Below are 19,934 nucleotides of genomic sequence, written 5' to 3'. Positions count from 1 at the left end.
TGTTACTGAACTGATCAAAATTTAAACGGCTAGGTAACTTAAGCTCTATAATGAATATCATCAGAGCATCCATCTTCTAAACATTGTGAATTAAAATTGTTCACAAAATAATATAGGATTAGACAGTGCTCTCTCATAAATATTACTATCACAAACAATGTATCTAGAGAGGGCTCACTAAAATCACAGCTAGAAAAAAAGTTACAAATTGGCTGGCGCCACAGCTCACTAGGCTAATCCTCCGCCTGCGGCACTGGCACTCCGGGTCCTAGTCCCTAGTCCCGGTTGCCCCTCTTCCAGTCCAGCTCTCTGCTGTGGCCCGGGAAGGCAGTGGAGGATGGCCCAAGTGCTTGGTTCCTGCACCCGCATGAGAGACCAGGAGGAAGCACCTGGCTCCTGGCTTCGGATAGGCGCAGCATGCCGGCCATAGCAGCCATTTGGGGGGTGAACCAACAGAAGGAAGACCTCTCTCTCTCTCTCTCTCTCTCTCTCTCTCTCTCACTGTCTAACTCTGCCTGTCCCAAAAAAAAAAAAAAGTTACAAAGAGAAACAACAAACCCTGATGTACCGAATAGTACTCAAGTAACTTAAAATGAACTATGAACATACGGTTCTCCAACATTTTGAATTGCTATCATATATGCAATCCTCACCATTATGTAAAGAATCTTGGAGTCATCAGTGAAGCTGTTAGCCCCTAGTTACAAAATGGGCTGGGTTGTCGACACTGAACTTGTGATGTTGGCTCCAAAATGCTGGATCTTATTTTTTTAATAATTAGAAATTTGCAACTACTAGTAATTTCAGTGTAACCCAGCAATAATGTTTCATTTGTTTATTTGTTTGTATTAGTGGGAGACATTAAGTAACTTGGTGATAGGTACTTAAGGAGAGATAGTTGGAATAAACCATGATGGTGATTATGATGTAATAGTCATACTAGGAACGTATGCTAGATATTGGAGGAAGTTGAAGATCATGACAATGTCGAATACTTAATAATTCTTATCATACGCACTTATTGTGTTGTATATGTAGTATATACTACTTAATATATTAGTTTGTCTAGTCCTCCCAACTCAACTCTATGAAGTATGTACCACTTTTCTCCTTCATTCTTTAACAAGGAAACTGAGGCACATATAGGTTAAGCTGTTTGCTCTATAAGAGAATGAGAATTTGAACGTAGGTGAATTGGCTCTACCAATTTACAGACAAGCTTATTTTGTTATTCAATTACTCTACCTAAAAAATATTATAAGAAATTGATAACCAGATAATTCAGTTAGTACATTTAAATGTACTTTCAAATATGAAAGTGGCAACAGTATGAAATGTTTAGGATTATGTGACAGAATAAAAAGCTTATCAAAGATGAAAAATCATTTTTGTTGGACAAAATGCATGAACAATTACGTTGGAAACAGAAATGTCAAATGGCCACTAAGCAGATTTTATTTTTAATTTTATTTAAGGTACACAAATTTCATGTATTTCCTGTATATTCAGGAACACAGTCATACTTCCCCCCTGTGCGCCCTTCTGCCCACACTCCCACCCTTTGTCCTCTTCCCTCTCCCATTCCCATTCTTAATTTTTACCAAGATCTGTTTTCAGTTGACTTTATACCCATAAGGTTAGCGCTACACTACATAGAGTTCAACAAATAGTATGAAGAAAAAACACTCTACAGCTGAGAGAAGGGCTGCCAAAAATCATTGAATCTCAAAATGTCAATCTCACTCCTGTAGATTACCTTTTAGGTGGTCTATTAGTTACCCCAGATCAGAGAAAGCATATGGTATTTTTCTTTTGGGGACTGGCTTATTTCACTAAGCCTAATGGTTTGCAGTATATTGCTATCATAGTCTTTGGGCTTTAATTATTGTCTATAGACTGACATTTCCCTTATTTATATACTCAGCTCCAAAGAGTCTCAAGAACTCCAGGTACAAATATCCAACAGCCTTCTGAAAACACATTAGGCATTTTGGAAACAAAATTCTTAATCCTTTCCCTACCAACTCTGCCTCCCCTATTAGACACATCTCAGACCAAAAAAAAAAAAAAAAAAAAGTGACCCTCAGTTGGCCAGACTAGAAACTTAGAAGCCAAGTTTGAAATCCCTCTCTCCTGTTTTGTATTACCACGTGTGTTCTAAACCCAGTTCCTCATGCACTCTTTCCCTTCCAGTTTCTGCCTCATTCCCTGTATTTAAGGACACTGCTTCATGTCAAGCACACTCCTGCCTTAGACCAGCCTGAGTTGTGGTGACCCCAGAGATGTGTACATCTCTGCTCAAATACAACCTCATAAGACAGACCTTCCCTCTCTAACACTACAATACCAGCTTTGCCCCAGTCCCCTGCTAATTACCTCCTCATTCTGTACCCTCATATGTTAGAAATGCTTCTATTTCTTTTTTTAATGTTAACAGACTTCATTTTGGGGGGCAAATTTTAGAGTCACAGCAAAATTGGGCAGAAGGTACAGAGAGTTCCCATATACTCTTTGACCCTATACATGTACAACCTCTTCCATGACTGACATTCCCCACATGTGGTGCATTTGCAATAACTGATGAACACATATTGACACATCATTATCCACTCAAAGTCCATTAAGGTACATTTATGGTATTGTATACTCTGTGGGTTGGATGGACATATCCTGACATACATCTATTATTATAACATCTTAATAAATAGTTTCACTTCCCTAAAAATTCTCTGTACATCCCCTACTTCCTGAGTTCATCTTCCCTTGTCTCAGCCCTTGACAAATATGAATCTTTTTACTGCCACCATTTTTCATTTGGTCAGCTTGCTCTTCTTGATCAACCAGTTTGAATTTGTTCATGACTATATTCCCAGGAATCATAGAATAATACCAAAAATATTATTGATGACTTTTAAATATATGATGACTCCATAAATGATGTTATATATATTTTATATAAACTATATGCAATAATGTTCTACATTTATAATATATAATTTTGTATCTAATGATAGTTGCATTATATATATATTATAATTATGTAGGTTCAAACTATGTATGTGCATACATACATAAATATGTATGTACATAAAGTAAAAAAGTACATACAAATATAAAAATATTCCATTTTCATAAGGAAACTAGGAAATGGGCTATTTGTGTATTAGTAATAGAAGTATAAATTCAACTTGCTTAAAATCAGTTTATCAACTAGTAATATTATAACATTCATCTCTATTCAACTAACAAGTCCAAAAAGCATACTAAAGATGTATTTATTAGAATAATCAGGATATTATTTATAATACTTAACCAATATCATTCTATATCTATCAATATCAGCTTTGTAAAGTGAATGTTTTACACCTGTGAAAACATTACAGGAAATTATTTTTAAAAGTTATATGACAGAAAGCATTTAACAGTATTGGAAATTCTCATAATATAATGACAATCAGATTTTACTTCATAATAGATTAGTATTCAGCTTAATTTCTTTAAAAATTAAATATATACACTTATATAGAAAATGGAGAGATTAATAGCTTAACAATGGCTATCTCTTATTAGTGCAATTATGGATAATTCTCATCTATTTAGTAACCTTCAAATTTTGCATCATAAACATGTAATATATTAACAATTAGAAAAATGTATAATTTTAAAAAGGGGTTCCATTTAGCTCTGAAGGAAGTACATTTTATCATTTGTTTATTACATGACTAATGAACTACCACATTAGTTAAGTACTCTAAATTTTACAAAAATAAAAAGCACAATTTGTGTTCTCAAATGACTTATATTAGCATCATTTTGGTGCATTATGGTAAAAAACAATGGCTAGACTGAAATTTAAGATTCAAATTGATGTTAAGAGACGAACTATGCTCTTGCAAACAAGAGACGTGTGAAACCTTAGACTGCCATTTACTTGCCATTGACATCAGACATGCTGCTGAGCCATTTCTAAGCTGAGTTTTTACATTAGTGAAATAGGACATTGAGAGAACCAAATAACACAATGAATGTATCCTAAAGCTGTATTTCAGATTTAATTTGATATTGCCTCTAAGTGATTAATCTCATTTTTGCTGAAAAACATTCCTTTTCTTTGTAATTTATTTGCAGATAGGAAATATGAGCTGGATCCTAACAATTGTTAGGGTCATAGGTGAAATACTGCTTTTTGTAGGTCTTCCTTTTACCAACTTACTCATATCTCCATTCTTTTTTCATTTATCCATCTATTTTTACAGGACATCTTCCAAAAATGAAACCGTGTTGAGCACTCTGATATTTCCTTAATTATTGTCTTAACATTCCTTTAAGACCAGCCATGCATAATTTCTGTAGCACAGCATTCCACAAGGAACCTCATTCCAAAAGGAACCTCACATACAACTACTGGTGTGAATTCTCAGGAATTAGCCAACATGAACAGAAATTCAATGAAATCAAGCATGGAGGAGTAAGAGACATATAGATGTACTTTTAAAATATAATTTATCTATAGATACACCACTGAATTGATCTTTGATCATGGACTCTCTTAAACTTAGAGAGTAAATAGTTTAATAGTGATATGGCACTTTTAACTATGCAAATAACCATTTTTGAACCACCTGTATAGCCAAACCCAGTGAGCTTGATGAATTCCAAGAGAAGGCAAGCCAAAATTAAGATACTTAGCGAGATTTCAGATGCATCTCTTGAAGGTAGAAAAAGCAGTGTCTCCCTGGGTTGTGGTCTAGTCTGAATGAATGCACAAGACACCCTTTAGAATAAGGCATCATGGTTTGTTTTTTTTGTTGTTGTTGTTTTTGTTTGTTTGTTTGTTTGTTTTGACAGGCAGAGTGGACAGTGAGAGAGAGAGACAAAGGTCTTTCTTTTGCCGTTGGTTCACCCTCCAATGGCCGCTGTGGCCGGCGTGCTGCTGCTGGCGCACTGCACTGATCCGATGGCAGGAGCCAAGTACTTATCCTGGTCTCCCATGGGGTGCAGGGCCCAAGCACTTGGGCCATCCTCCACTGTACTCCCTGGCCACAGCAGAGAGCTGGCCTGGAAGAGGGGCAACCAGGACAGAATCCAGTGCCCCGACCAGGACTAGAACCCGGTGTGCCGGCGCCGCAAGGCAGAGGATTAGCCTAGTGAGCCATGGCGCCGGCCGGCATCTTGTTTTTTATAGGGATATAATCCAAATGGAATACATCCCAATCTGTTAACACGTCTGGATCTTGGTTGAGATCTCATGTTTCTTAAAAACGTGTTGGAAGGTGAAGAGATGTTTAATCTGATATGGGGAAATTTAGTCAAGAAGAAGGCAAGTGCTTAAAAAGATCAGAAGCTCTGTCCTATGAATGTTAGTGATAGAGATTAGTGGGGCTCAGATATGATCCTAGTGGGTGCAGTGTTTGTAGTGCGGCCAGCCACGTGCAAGTGCTGCCTAGGATAGTCCCAATTTGTGCCTACCACATTGCAGTTACCTCCTGCTAATTATTCAGATGATCAACACCCATTTGACTCAGAGGGACCCTATATAGACAAAAAAAAAGTGCTGTAAGTTTTATAGGAGTGATATACTTTTTAGTTCTACATCAGAAAGAGTTTTCCAGTGATGAGAAGCATCCAATAATGTGATGCAGCAACTGGAAAAGTGGGTAACTGTTTCCCCACCACTAGTGTGCAGAAGCAGAAACTCAGAAGTCACCTGTCTGGGGTATTTTTAGGCAAGAGTCCTTTATGTTGTGAGAGAATAAAGTTGATGACTTGTTTTCTTTTTGAAGCACTATGGTCAAAGATCAATTCAGTGATATACCTATAGATAAGTTACATTTTAAAAGCGTATTTCTCTTACTAACATGAAGACTTCTCCATTTTTCATTTTGATGAATTTCTGTTCATTTTGACTAATCCTGGGAATGGGCAAATTAGCCCTGGTGGTTGTGTGTGAGGTTCCTTGTGGAATCAGAAAGAGGCAGAGTCCCTGCTGGGATAAAGAAATAAACCCTGAAAGTACGACTTACAAATATGACTTGCAGAGAAAATAAATCCAACCTTTATTGAAACTTATCTGTTTAATATTATAACTGGTTTGCTTTTATATTTATTTCTACATTATAAATCACTTATTATAACCAGTGGTTTCACGTTGTAGAATTAAGAGCACCATGACTTTGAACCTAACAGAATCTTAAACTGAATCCTCATTCACTCTGCCAGTAACCAGTTATGTGATTTGAGATAAAATATTTGATTTTTCTGAGCCTTGCTTCTTCATGTATATTACAAAGAGATAACACTACAATTTTGGAGTGTCAATCTGAGGATTGGAAATAATTATTTGAAGAACCTGACACACAGTATGTGTTGAAAAAGCTCTTCGGAGAGACTATTTGAGAGCATTCAAACTGTTTTAACCTACTTGTTACTATTCACGCAGCTCTGTCTGTGCATCCTTGTGCTCAAGGTTGACTGTCCATTTGTTAGCACATCTGCATATTCCTCATAATTAATATCTTTTTAAATGACATATGGTTTAGTGACTGGAAATCAAGTCTTGCCTTCTGTTTTCAATTTGTTCATGACTCAATGACTCAATATATGTGTCTGAACTTTAATTTTCCATTCTGGAAACTAGAATTTAAAACCCTTGTTCATATGTAACTGTTTCAGAAAATGATGGGGAAATGTGTAATACAAGACTTTTGAATATGCGCCAGGCTATTCAGTGATGCAGTACAGAGGCATATAGATAAAAGCCGATGGTTCCTCTGATGTTAGAAAAGAAACCTAAATGAGGATGTTAAAAATCTAAGCTCTGAAGTAAGGCAGGAGTTACGGGTGAACAGCAGACAACTTCCAAGTGAACCTAGCAAGAAACATCACATCTGCATGGAGTGCGCCAAGGAAGAGTTGATGGGAGCTCAAAGCACTGGAATGAGGTTCAGATCAGGATTAACCTGGCCGAACCATCTACTACTGCCCCAAGGCACTACTTCTGCAAGCTGTAATCCTCTGACAGGCAAGGCCCAGTGCACCCTTGGAAGAGAGTTTAACTTCTGAATCCCTAAGGCATTTGTATCTCTTTTGTGCTCTATATACTATCTTTTTTAATAATTATTATCATCGTGCCTTACCTGTCGAGTATAAAATCGATTCTGTTACCCCTCTTTGAACGTATTCTGCCCTTTCCCCACCACCAGCAAGAACCTTGTACAGTGGTATTCAGTGTTTCTTATCATGGACTTGAATTTAAGACAAAACATTAAAGACTTCTTTCATATTTTAATGCAGCATTTTATTCAACATACATGCAAAACACACAGTGCAATATTAACCAACTGGAGTGTTCCCCCTGAGAAAGACATTGATGCATAAGGGAAGTGCAATGAATAATTTTCTTCCTCAAACTTTCTTGGTCCCCATGTGTTGATAGTCACCAGCTACATGGGGAAAAAAGCCTCTCTTTTGCTTTATACAGCTCACCCCCAGAGTTCTGTAAATCTGCACAAAGTGAAGTTTTGGTGCATGCATAAGTCATTTTCTGTTTCTTTTTTCTTTTTTTTTTTAAGATAGCAAAGAATCCACTGCGTACGTTGCTTAAAAGTTTAACAAAATCATATATTCAAAAAATGATACCAGCTAGACTAGTGCAATGACTAGTCAGTGATTTAATTTATTGTTTAATGTTTTGTATTAATTTTGCCTTGGAAAGAAGGTTACATTTGAAATTTTATTAAAAACTCCCTTCTGTTGAATTTATAGATGGAGGGAGCTGTTTTATCCAGGTGCCATGTAGAATTAGTATTTACTGGACAAGATGTGTTGATTCAGGAGGTTGTCTGTGGAGTGTTTGCCCCGTGAGGGTCATATTAAACTTGAGAGAAGCTTTTTGAGCAACAGAGCATCTTGGAGACAATATATCACACTGATAGATACAGGGCTCTTCGGTTAAGAAACCAGGGGTGGAATTATAGCTGAATCCCAGTTATTGCTCTGGTGCTAAGGAGCCTCTAGAGAGTTGATCTAGGATAAAAGGGGTTAAAGAGAGGGGAAAGAAAGGTTTCCAGAATTCAGTGTTACTGAAAGCATACAGAATGAGTAGCAGTTACACATAAATAATTTCAGATTATCACTCTGTTCAGATATATTCTTCAATTTTATATAATCAAAGTGTGTCCCATTTAACACAGTGTATTGTTTTGTTACCTTATTATTATTTTGAAGCCAACTTTTGCACAACCCTCTCCTTCCTTTTTTTTTTTTTTTTTTTTTTGACAGGCAGACTTAGAGAGAGAGAGACAGAGAGAAAGGTCTTCCTTCCATTGGTTTACCCCCCAAATGGCCGCTACAGCCAGAGCACTGTGGCGATCCAAAGCCAGGAGCCAGGTGCTTCCTCCTGGTCTCCCATGCAGGTGCAGGGCCCAAGCACTTGGGCCATCCTCCACTGCCTTCCTGGGCCACAGCAGAGAGCTGGACTGGAAGAGGAGCAACTGGGACAGAATCTGGCACCCCGACGGGGACTAGAACCCGGGGTGCTGGCGCCGCAGGCGGAGAATTAGCCAAGTGAGCTACGGCGCCAGCCTCCTTTCTTAATAATATGGTTAGGCAGTTATTAACACAGTTTAAAAAAATCAGAGGGCAGGCATTTGGCCAGCAGTTAAGCTGCCTAGTCTCATCCCATATCAGAGTACCTGGACCTGAGTCCCCGGGACTGCTTCCGAGCTTCCTGATAATGTGTACCGGGGTGACAGCAGATGATGGCTCAAGTACTTGGGTCACTGCCATCCAGATGGGAGACCTGAATTAAGTTTGGGATTTCCAGCTTCTGCCTGGTCCAGCCCGGGCTTGTAGTCATTTGGGGAATGAACCCAAATGAAAAAAAATTCCTTTTTTCTATTTATCTGCCTTTCTGTCTGTCTCTCTCCAAATCCCCTTCTCTCCTTCTATCCCTCTCTACTTTTAAGTAAGAAAAAAATTATTTAAAATTAATATTTTTAGTACACATTAGAAACTTTTTTTCATATTGACTCTGAGAACTAATTTGGATTGTCGGTGACATTATACTCCTTAATGAAGAAAAACTAGACCGAAAGATAAATAAAGAGCACGGTTTTATATCTTATACATTCATATGGGCACTTTACTTTTTGCCTATGTTTTTGTACTGCATTTTCTGTATTTCTACACTTACTATAACACAATTGAAGTAGATACATCAAATAAGAAATCTGCATCATTAAAACTGTGTTCCCAGATAAGATAGCAGTTTAAAAATCTTTAGCAGTAAATGTCCTCCAAACCAAAGATTTAGAGTTAAGTTGTTGGATGGTTGGTCCTGGACAGCAATTGTACTGCATTTCCTAGTCAGGGCGTTTTTGACTATTCATCCCACTTCCACTCCTGGCAGGCAAGCAATTCACCTGCACATTGTGGCCCTGAGCTGATGCCTTTGCTTGTATTTTGCTCAGCAAGAAAATTCACATCATCAGAAGCTATCTTTGCTATTATCCCATGACCAATCTACCCACTTGGTTGCATCTTAACTCTACATTCACTTAATTCTGCATTCACTCCCACACAGTGGGGGCCTCTGTCTGCTGCAGTGTGCGTTGGCTTTCCCTTCAGATCACGTGCACACTGTCTTGCCTCCTTTTCCCCACCCAAGGAGTTTTTTCAGTAATTATTCTTTCTTCTGCTACATTATCATTTCCCCCAACCTCTACTGGATCCTGCCAATGAGCCCACATCTATGCTATGAATCCCAGTCTTCAAAAAGAACCTTCTTTTCATATTAGAAACTTCTCTAGCTGCTGCCCCATTTTCTATTCTCCAGCAGGAAAAATTCCTTTAAGGAGTAGGCCTTAAGGAGAAGAAGGTTAAGCTTCTAATTGAGATACTGTATAATAATCAGAGTGGAGTGCCAACTGGAGTCCCAGACTTTCCACTTCCCATCTAGCTCCCTGCTAATGCATCTGAAAGGCATCAGATGATGGCCCAAGTACTTGGGCCCCTGTCACCCATCTGTAAGACCAGGATGGAGTTTCTGGTCCCTGTCCTTGCCTTTAGCCTGGCCCAGCTTCAGCTGTTGTGGGCATTGAACCAGTGGATGAAAGATTGATCTCCTTCAACCCCATTTTTCCCTCTCTGTTGCTCTGCCTTTCAAATAAATAAATAACTCTACAAAAACTTTAAAAGCCCTCAAAAGAATTGTGTATGCTTCCTAGATCCACTCAATCCTCCCCTCATTCTTTTTTCAACCCTGTCTGATCAGGCCACCATGCCTGGTACTGCGCTACATCTGTTCTTGGCAATGTCACCCAACAGTTCTACTTGGCCACGTGCAATTGAACTCCCAGCCTTATTCTGTTGATCTTATATTCCCCCATCCCACTGGAAGTTGTTGCTCAATCCTTCCTTTTTGAAGTACTTTCTTTGCTTGGCTTCCAGTGTGCATCTTCTCTTTGTTGTTCCCCTACCCAGTATGACTGTTTCTTCTCCATCTCTTTGTTATAGAGGCCTCTTAAAATTTTGGTAGATTCCAGGGCTCTGTTCTAAGATCTCTTTATAAACTCACTATCTCTAGTCTCTAGTTGATTTCATCAAACCCCAGCCTTTAAATATCATAGTACAAGTTGGCTCAAAACGCCTATCCAAATTCTTGTCTGAAACTTAGTCCTCTATCACCACTAAAAATTTATAACACGTCTTTTATGTCACATGGGCAAAATAGAGCACTCGGTCCCTTCCTAAGTATTCCTCATCTCAGTAATGACATCACCACTCCCCTGAGACTTTAGACTGCAAACACTGGCCTCATCTAACTACCTTACCATCTGTTAGCCATACACACCCCACCACTGACCCCAATTAGCACAGGTCATTATGAGTTTAGAACCAGACCACATCATTTCCTTTTTTCGAACCTTGAAGTGGCTCCCACCCATTGGATAATGAAATCCAAAGTCCTTTCTGTGACTCCAAGGTCCCTCTTGATGCTGACCCTGCCTGTCTGTCCAGACTCCTTTCTTTTCCATCCCTCCTTCCTCAGACTGCTCCAGCCACTCAGGCCTTTCTACCAGTTCTCAAACACAAGCAGCACTTTCCCCTCCTGCAGCTTCTGCATTTCCTGCTCTGGCTGGCTGGATTGCTGTCCCTCCAGAAATGATCATGGCCCCCATGCCATCAGGCTCTTGGCTGAGATGTCTGCTAACCACTTGTCCTTTCTATAATCTTCCTGCCCAATCCAAATTGTTGTCTAGTAACTAAAATTGTGTGCTCTTTATCCCTTTCCATTCCTCTACACTGCTTTATTTTGTCCAGGTTACTTATCAATGTCTCATATCCTTTAACATGTTCTGTTAGTTGTTTGTTTATTATTGGCTCCCTCTACTTAAATGTAAGCTCCAATGGGGTGGGGACAGTGACTACTTTACCCAGATCTGTTATTCTTCCATATGAAGAATAGGACCTAGCCCAGAGGGGAGCCTCAGTAAATGTTTATTTGGCAAATGAATGAATTATTGACCTCAAAACCCTTACAACAGATTGAAGAAATGTGCATTCTAACGCTTCCTCTCTCATCACTGGTCACTCAACAGCCTCATTACTCACATGCAGCTTCTCCTGATTTATGGAGTATTTTAAAGCCACATACCACACAAGGTCACATATAAAATAATGTTTAAAATGGACCCTGATCTCTCATTTGTTTTCATGAGTTTCATCATTTTTCCTTCTTCAGTGATGGTTTTAAGTACTGTGTGGTCATTAGGAGGAACTTACTTTAGACTCATCAGACTGTTCCCAACAAATCGTGTTGATGATCAAATCGTGCAAAGGGAAGTTCAGGTTGCTACAATACAGTAGTAACAGAAACAATTAAATTAGCAATTGTCAGGCTCTAAGTAAGGTGCTTAATTTAAATAACTTCTGATTTCACACCAATCCTACAAGGGAAAAATCTTTATTGTATAAATATCAGAAAACCTGGGAACAGAGTCACAACATTTTTCTAAAGCCACAGAGCTTTGCTTAATTTTGTTTTGAGTTTCTAGCTAGCTTTGAAATAAACACTGATATGATAGGTTCATTCCCATTTTATCTGCTGGAAAAATTAATTAGTTGATAACCAGGGTCATCTTGTCAATTGAGTAGCATACACTTTAATGTCATTCATTCCTGTTAGGCCTTCTAGAACATTCAAATACATTTCCCCACTAGATTATATCAAGCCAGTGTACTGAATTCAGGTTGGATTTTTCCAAGAGTTTCAACTTATACCAGAAAAAAAAGGGACATGTATACTTTAATATACAATTCATTTGAATATGGGCAGAGGCACTATGAGAGTGAAAACTGTATAAAACATTTGAGGTAAAGCAAATTTGTTTTAGTACTTTCATGACTGAGAATTAAGGCTGACTTATGCTGTTTTCAGCCACTTATTTGTATTTATCCTTCCAAAAGCATACCTTGTTAGCAAGCTTCCCTTCCTCCAAAAGGAAACAAAGCCAACCACGGTCAAGCATAGTGGTGTTGCTAAGATGACCGTGGGTGATACTGATGGAAGGGATATCAGATCTGGATTGCTCCAGTGTTCATTTGCTCCATCTTTTACACAAATAGTTAAATTAAAAAGGTATTTTAATATTTGCGTCACGAATTTCCCTCCATGTTTTCCATTAGACAAACAAGTACAGGTGGGAATGTGTTGAATATTCATCTGTCTTGCTGCGTGGGGGGCTGGCTTTTAAGAAGAAACTACCAATGTCATTGTGTTGTGGTGAACAATAAGGAAGTAGAGTAGTTCAGGAATGAAAATGTTAAATTAAATGGACCATGTTGAACATTGTTGTTGATCCTGAGGAACAGTTTTTCCAGTATATGGAGCATTTCGACTCCATCCAGCATATGTTCTCCACAGTTTTCTCTGCTCTAATTCATCTGTGTTTTTTGACAGCTCCAGATGGCGTGCTGCCTCCCAGGCTTTCATCTGCCACTCCAACCAGTCTTCAGGTTGTCTGGTCTACACCAGCTCGGAACAACGCTCCCGGCTCTCCCAGATACCAACTCCAGATGAGGCCTGGCTCCTCCACCCACAGATTGTTAGAGTGAGTATTCTACTTTGTCTGCCCTCCCATCAGCTGTGTTACACAACTCACACAGAAAATTTTTAAAGACTTGGTTAGTTCTTATGTACAACAAGTACTGGTTACCTATTAGAAGTCCAAATGAACAAGAACAAGCAAACAAGCTAAATGACAATTATTTGCTTCGCAAAAAAATTCTGTTTTCATTTATAGAGACAGAGTATATTCTCTAGATTTCATTTATATAGTAGAGTTCATTTAGAGTAAGAGTTCTTCACACAAAACTTTTCATGAACATGAACCTGAAACCAACAGAAAGTTATCTTCACTGTGGCTAAAAAATTACAACGACCTATTCTACAAATTGTACATGACAGTCAGTCTGTATACTAGTAGAATGTACAGCTCATACAAACACAGGATTACAAACCTTCAGCCAAATGGCCACTTATTTGAAAGAAGTTGAGGAAATAAAATTGCAATGCTTAAATGCATGTTATTTTCTGAAATTTCTTGCAATCATGTTTTACTGTTATTTCTTTGAATATCTAACACTTCCCTATTAACATTCCTTCCCCATGTAGGTTATTTTCCAGTCCTTCTGCATCGTTAAGCTATGAAGTGAGAGATCTTCAGCCGTACACAGAGTATGAGTTTCGGTTGGTTGCCTCCAATGGATTTGGCAGTGCACATAGTTCTTGGATCTCGTTCATGACCGCAGAGGACAGTAAGTGGTCTGAACAATACACAACCAAATGTCTTCTACATTAGAGCATCTTAAATGTCTTCAATTTTTTCAGAGCAAAGAAATGAGCCTCTCTCATTTCTCATCATTTAGGAACACTGATCTTTCCTGGGGCAACAGAGACCCTCAGGGCAGTCAGATCACTCCAGGAGAAGAAAACTGTGGGCTTTCAGAGAAGAGTTTGAGACAGGCTGAAGTAGTTTGCCATCCACATGGCTTGGCCTCAACCTGTCCTGCAGAGTATTCTTCCATGCCCTGAAACAGAAAGGTTGTCATCCTCTGCTCTGTGACTGAGGTTCTCTGCTTTGGAGGACTTCTGGAAGTTGGGGAAATGAAATATGAACCTTAATTTATGAGTATACTTAGAGCATCCATATTCATTTTCTTGGAAATGGAGTCTGTTGTACTTTTACTCATACCCAAAAGACAATCTCCAAGATAAAGAAGTATACTCTGATAATAGTGATTCTGTATGAATTATAAAGAGCAGATTTAGATTGCTATATGCAACTGGTTGTCTAGTATTTACTAAAAATGTTCTTTTGCATATATTATGTTTTTACTAGGCTGTATTTGAGAAACACATGGCTATGTGTGGTTTTATACAAATTATGTCTATGGAAGCATATACATGGAAGCTCTTTTTTTAGAAAAGTTGGCAATTAAATCAGGCCATAGAGAGTGAATGAGGACACTGTATCTTTGAACAGTGAGGTTTTTAGGGTTAATCTTGTCAAGTCTTTTAATCACAGTCTTCTTGGGAGATGCTGCTATTTTGGCCAATTGCCATTCTGGCTCTATATCCAATGAGGACTTGAGTGACTTTGAAAAGTCTAGATATTAATACAAAGGTACAATCTCTGAGACAACAGCATTTGTGTATTAGATCATTTTATTTCTCTACTACCTTTAATTGTATTATTTTATTGAAGATAAGACATCAGATGAGAGCGAATTAGAATAAGCCACTTTCTTTAAAGTTTTATTTTAAAAAATCATTATGAACAATAATCTATAATACTTAATCCACTTCTCCCAATTGATAATCACTCCCTGGGAGCAAGTTAGGTACTTTACAAGGGCAAATGCAGTGTTTTTAGTCTCAAGGGTACCATTTAGTAAATTATCAGCGCAGTACAATAAACGGCACCCAAGGCCCTGCAAAGCACTGATGCGCTGTCTTTTAGGGGAGCATTACGTACACTCCGGGGAACCTGATGCCATGGTCACCAACGGCGTTCAGATTTATGAACTGAAGAGTTTGCATTCACAATAGAATTTTGAAGAAACATTTTTTGAAAAATAACTGAAGTTTAAATCTCCTTCTTAGATGGAACAGCATACTTGATGACACTCACTAAAGATCATCTAGAAATAATTATTCCCCTACTGCAGAAATGATGGCTCAATAGAGTGTCAGATTGGAGGAAGAAATAAATGACTTTCCTTTTTTTTCCCCACAAACATTTCTATTCCCCCAGAAAAAAAAAATGGAATATTCAGAGGCAATCAGCCCACAATCCTTACGGAATGTTGGCCACGACCTCCTTGTCTTCGAGCAGGAAGATGGCATATAAAAAAGCAAAATCCAAAAATGTTGCCAAGTGCCAATTAGCACAGCATCCTTTGTTCAGAAAACTTACCTCCCATCTCCTATCTCAGACTGTGTGCAGTCAGAATTTTAATGCACAGAGCCCTGCCATCTTTATGTCTTTGAAAGGCCTGTGTCTGAAGTGAGTGGTATTAACCCTTCATTTTCCTCACATAAGATTTAGTTACACTTAATCTTATGTGTTTGGTAGGTATCAAACTCTGCCATGATTTTTGTTTAAATCCTTTGCCTGAAATGAGGAACTCTTCCTTCCGCTGCTTTGCACGGGCTCTGTGAGGCTGGACACATTAGCAAGGAGCCGGAAGCTGGCCCTGTGACCCTCCAGGTTAACTTACCGCCACGTGCTCACCCCTGAGATGTGGTGACAGTGTACTCTATATTTTGGATGTCAGTGGAGATGGATTCCATCTCTGAAAGGATGTGCAATTGAGTTGACAAAGACTGAGTGATTGGCATTGGGCACAAGCAGTTTTTCTGTCAAGACTACAAAGCATTGCTTATAAAACCACCCATGCTGACAGCTCACGCCAGAATTGCACGTCATACTTGATCCTGACCAGCACCTCCTGCTCACCAAAGTGCAATTTTCAATGTAGAAATTCCACATATCATCTTACAGACTGAAACAGAGAAGTCACCTCATGCCCACATTTAAATTTCATATCATCAACAGGCACCTTTCTGCATCAGCCACACGCTCAAACTTCCTAGTGCCAAAATAGGTCACCAATGGCAATATTTTTAGTGTGATATTTCAAGACAGTGATTTTCATCAAGCCTGTGACACAGCTGAAACCAGAAAGAGAAACCTAGACAGGAAATGAGCTACAGCAGAGACACAAATGCTCAGGTGCCGAGAGAAGTTCTCCTGGACGGAGAAAAGGGCTGTGAGGAATTTTAATAGATTTTTTTTTTCAAATAATTTGTCATTTACATTGGTGTGCCACCGATATTCAGTTCCATGCATTTTTAAAAATCTAGTGTGCTGATGCCAAATAATAATAATGCACATTTCCTATGAATATTTTAAATCCTGTTAAACGTGTGTTAATAAAAGATGTTTGTTCCAGCCAACTTGGTCAGTGTAGTGTTCAACTATTTGCAACCAGATAAACACAAACAACACGCGACTTTTTTATGTGCAGCAAGCAGTCCAAGCCTCTGCCATGTCTGAAGCTTGTAAAAATGCATTACGATTGTGTTAAACTTGGGAGTGTATGATTAAGAAAATGAAGGCACTTGCGTAGCAACTGAAATTTTTGATATCTTTAAAACAGAAATAACTGCCACTCATGGTTATATTATTGTTCTCTCTCATGCTCATTTATGATTATCTCATGTATGGTAGGTATGTGAATGCAGAAATTGTAGCTGGTAGAAAGGGTGTATGTTTTTGAACCAACTTTTCCTAAAAATTTTGGATAACTTAGACCAGTAAAGGTCGAGTAATCTGTTTTTCTCAGTGTTTTCTAGGTAATAAGATTGAATGTGAAAGAGTTGGTGATTTCAATCATTTTAATGACAAACATATAGGATATAGACAAGCAATGAGATCAACTAATGAAGTTAAAATTGTTTTCTAAAAATCACTTTGCTCCCTCCAAAAAAATAAAATAAAAAACCAAACAAAGGTTAATTGACTCCAAAGTATATTAGTTGTCATATTTTTAAAAATTTGATCATTTCCTTAACCTTGGAGTTTAAAATTTCACCTTTATGTTCTCAACCACTATAAAGAGGCATTATTAAATAACATTGATGGGATTTGAACAGTTGATTCTTCAGGCTTAGTTACAGATTTTTTCATTCATTTGTTACTTTGCTAGCAGACTGATTATTCATGAGTTCTGACTAGAGCATGCTAAAAGATAAGAAGACATACCTTACCAAGGACATAATGAGATTTTAAGTACTATTCGCATTCTGTATTAATGTATGGGATTAGATCTTGCTATTTTCCCCACTTTTTAAATTGTACTCTGAACAGCAGATGCAGCAATGAGGGAAATTATCTTATAATCTAGGCCCTGCTTTACTTTCCACCCTCAGCAGTCTTCATTCACCCCTGAGATTCCCATTGCAGTTTACAAACAAGAGGTTCTTTGGAATAAGATGGAAAGACTTTGCAATGTCAGTTGAAACCTAGATTGAGCAGATCAGCCTTCTTTCACTGGCTGTCAAAATTCTACCCACTCATCAAGCCCCAGCTCACATGTCACCTCCCCTGGGAAGCCTTCCCTTTGCATTGCTTTCTTCAAATTTGGGTTTGTAATTACTTGTGCATGGTCAGTATGCCCTTCTGAATTAGAAATTCTCAAGACCAGAGCTCTGTCTTACCTATCTTGGCATCACCAGTACCTGATGTAGAATCTGATACACAGCAGGTGCCTTGAAAGTTTCAGTGGAAATACTGATTCGAAAGAGTTTATGTAAATCCATGAAAATCAACCAAGCAAACATCAACTGAGTACCTGCTGTATACCAGGAATGAAACTGACAAGGACAAATCTGACGTTTTTCTTCCCTTGCGGCATCCTTTGTCTGGCAAGGGGCATACCTGGTAAAACTGCAGTTAGAGGCCACAGAGCTGAGCCACCTATAAGGGTAAGTCTGCAGGAAAGGCACTGCCCACTAAGTGCAGTGCCAGAATATCCTGCCTCAGGGGACAAGACCAGGTAAGGAAATAGACATATTTGGAGTTCACTTTCATTGAAAATTCGAAATTTACTTTATCACCATTGGTCTAGAAAATCAGTCACTGTAGGAAGCAGCCACTGATACTTGAGACACAGAGAAGGCTTTTAGGGTGCTGCGTCACTAGTTCCAGCCTCTGGGTATGACACTAGGAGGCCTAGGGTGAGAAGCAAAAGTATTGGAGGGAAATCCCCAAAGTGACCCTCGTCCTTTGCTGTAGTCAGAGGCAGGCTGCTGGCTGTCGCTTTGATTCAGCGTTGGCTGTCTTGGCTCGTTTACAAATGCTCTAATCAGAGAGCCCTCTGCTAGCCCCAAACCATGTGCTCTTCAAAATGAGGGGTGTGGGGTGGGACACAGAAAGGGAACCCAAGAGGAAAGCGTTTTCTGTTCTTATTCTTACAGCCTATAATGAGAGTAAAGCACTCTGAATCCTCATTGTGAGGAGGGGAAGTAAAAATGTGGTGTGAATTTTGATAAATTGATCAAGATCATTCCAGAGTAGGTATTTCCAAGTGATTTGAAAAAGTGTACATGTGCTCTTAAGAGTATTTAAATGTTAAATGTTAAAACTATTATTACTTTACAAATATCTTGTTACAATTTGTATTCAGAATTAAAGTCTCAGTAAGAATCCTTATGATAAGAGAGTTCTATGCAAGAGGAAAATAGGAACATTTTAAAATGAAGGTGCTTTCTCCATTCCAAATACCTTTCCTGGTAGCTTTAAATATTATCATCTGAATGCTGACATGTTTATCATTTCAAATAGTTTTGTGATTATCTACACTTACATTAACAGAAAATCCACGATCAAAAGTAACATATTTTATCCACTGAATTTGAGAGCAAATTTTCTGCATTTGTCATTACATACTTTTTCTGTCACATAAATTCTCCCAAATTTGTACATTTTTGTAATTAATAAGAGAAAATGTTATGATTTTGTGTTATTTTATGCCCTAAAATTTTATTATGTATTCAAGCTAAAGTGACCAACAGAAAATTTTTTGGAAGAATGAATGGACTGATGAAAAGTTCTGTCTTGCCTTCATTTCTCTTCTGAGCTTTTGCATTTCACGTGGGCACATAAAGCTCCCTGTTTCTGTGTTCTTTATATCCAGGCACTGAAAAATTCAAATAATAAACAATCAAGATTTCCTCAGCCTTTCCTATGTCTAGTTTAAGAAATGAACAAAAAATAAATCTATGATAGCCACCTTCTGATTATTTCTTATTTGATTGGGTGCCTGTTACAAGCAAGACATTTGGACAGTAACTGTGTTTCTGTTCTTTCATTTAACCAGAAAAGGCTATCTGCTGACCATTCACTAAATGCTTTAGCAAACTATTTTTGTTTTTTAACTTAGAGAAAAAAATGAAACTGTCAGTATTTTAAAAATCTTAGCAGACCAAAGACAATGACCCAGTGCTAATTGCCATCCATTATAGTAGATGGCAGAAACTTAGAGAGTCTCAAATCTAAAGTCTGCTAGCTGCTTACTATTAACAAGAAATATAGGTGATTCCCAATATCCTATAGCCATTTCCTATAGGATTTTATATAGCACCTGCCCATAAAAGAACATTCTGTAATGCTAAAATAACACAAAGGTTCTTTTCATTATGTTTTCTTACTCACTTTGACAATGTAGCTGAAACTCCTCTTTTCCAAGCAGATAAAATAAGTACAAAGAGAGAAAGGGCTGTTCGGGGTCTGCAAAACCTACTGTGGCAGCATAGCTATGACCTCTGTAACTAGAGTGTATGGACCATGTTTGGAAAAATTCTGATG

The 19,934-nt window shown here is 38.3% G+C and overlaps 1 protein-coding gene across 5 annotated transcripts in view; it reads left to right on the top strand.

The window, feature by feature from the left end:
• Window positions 1-19,934, top strand: part of USH2A (usherin) — an 848,241-nt gene that overhangs the window by 534,254 nt on the left and 294,053 nt on the right. For all 5 annotated transcript variants that reach the window (XR_011381453.1, XM_070055318.1, XM_008268426.4 and 2 more), the window contains exons 39-40: window positions 12,962-13,112; window positions 13,676-13,818. Coding sequence is in view for 4 of the 5 variants with exons in the window: in XM_070055318.1 (XP_069911419.1) it covers window positions 12,962-13,112; window positions 13,676-13,818 (294 nt within the window). In the remaining variant the exon portion in view is untranslated. The remainder of the gene's footprint in view (window positions 1-12,961; window positions 13,113-13,675; window positions 13,819-19,934) is intronic.

The sequence above is a fragment of the Oryctolagus cuniculus genome, chromosome 13 (assembly GCF_964237555.1).
Source record: "Oryctolagus cuniculus chromosome 13, mOryCun1.1, whole genome shotgun sequence".
NCBI lineage: Eukaryota > Metazoa > Chordata > Mammalia > Lagomorpha > Leporidae > Oryctolagus > Oryctolagus cuniculus.
This window is presented reverse-complemented; position numbering and strand designations above follow the sequence as displayed.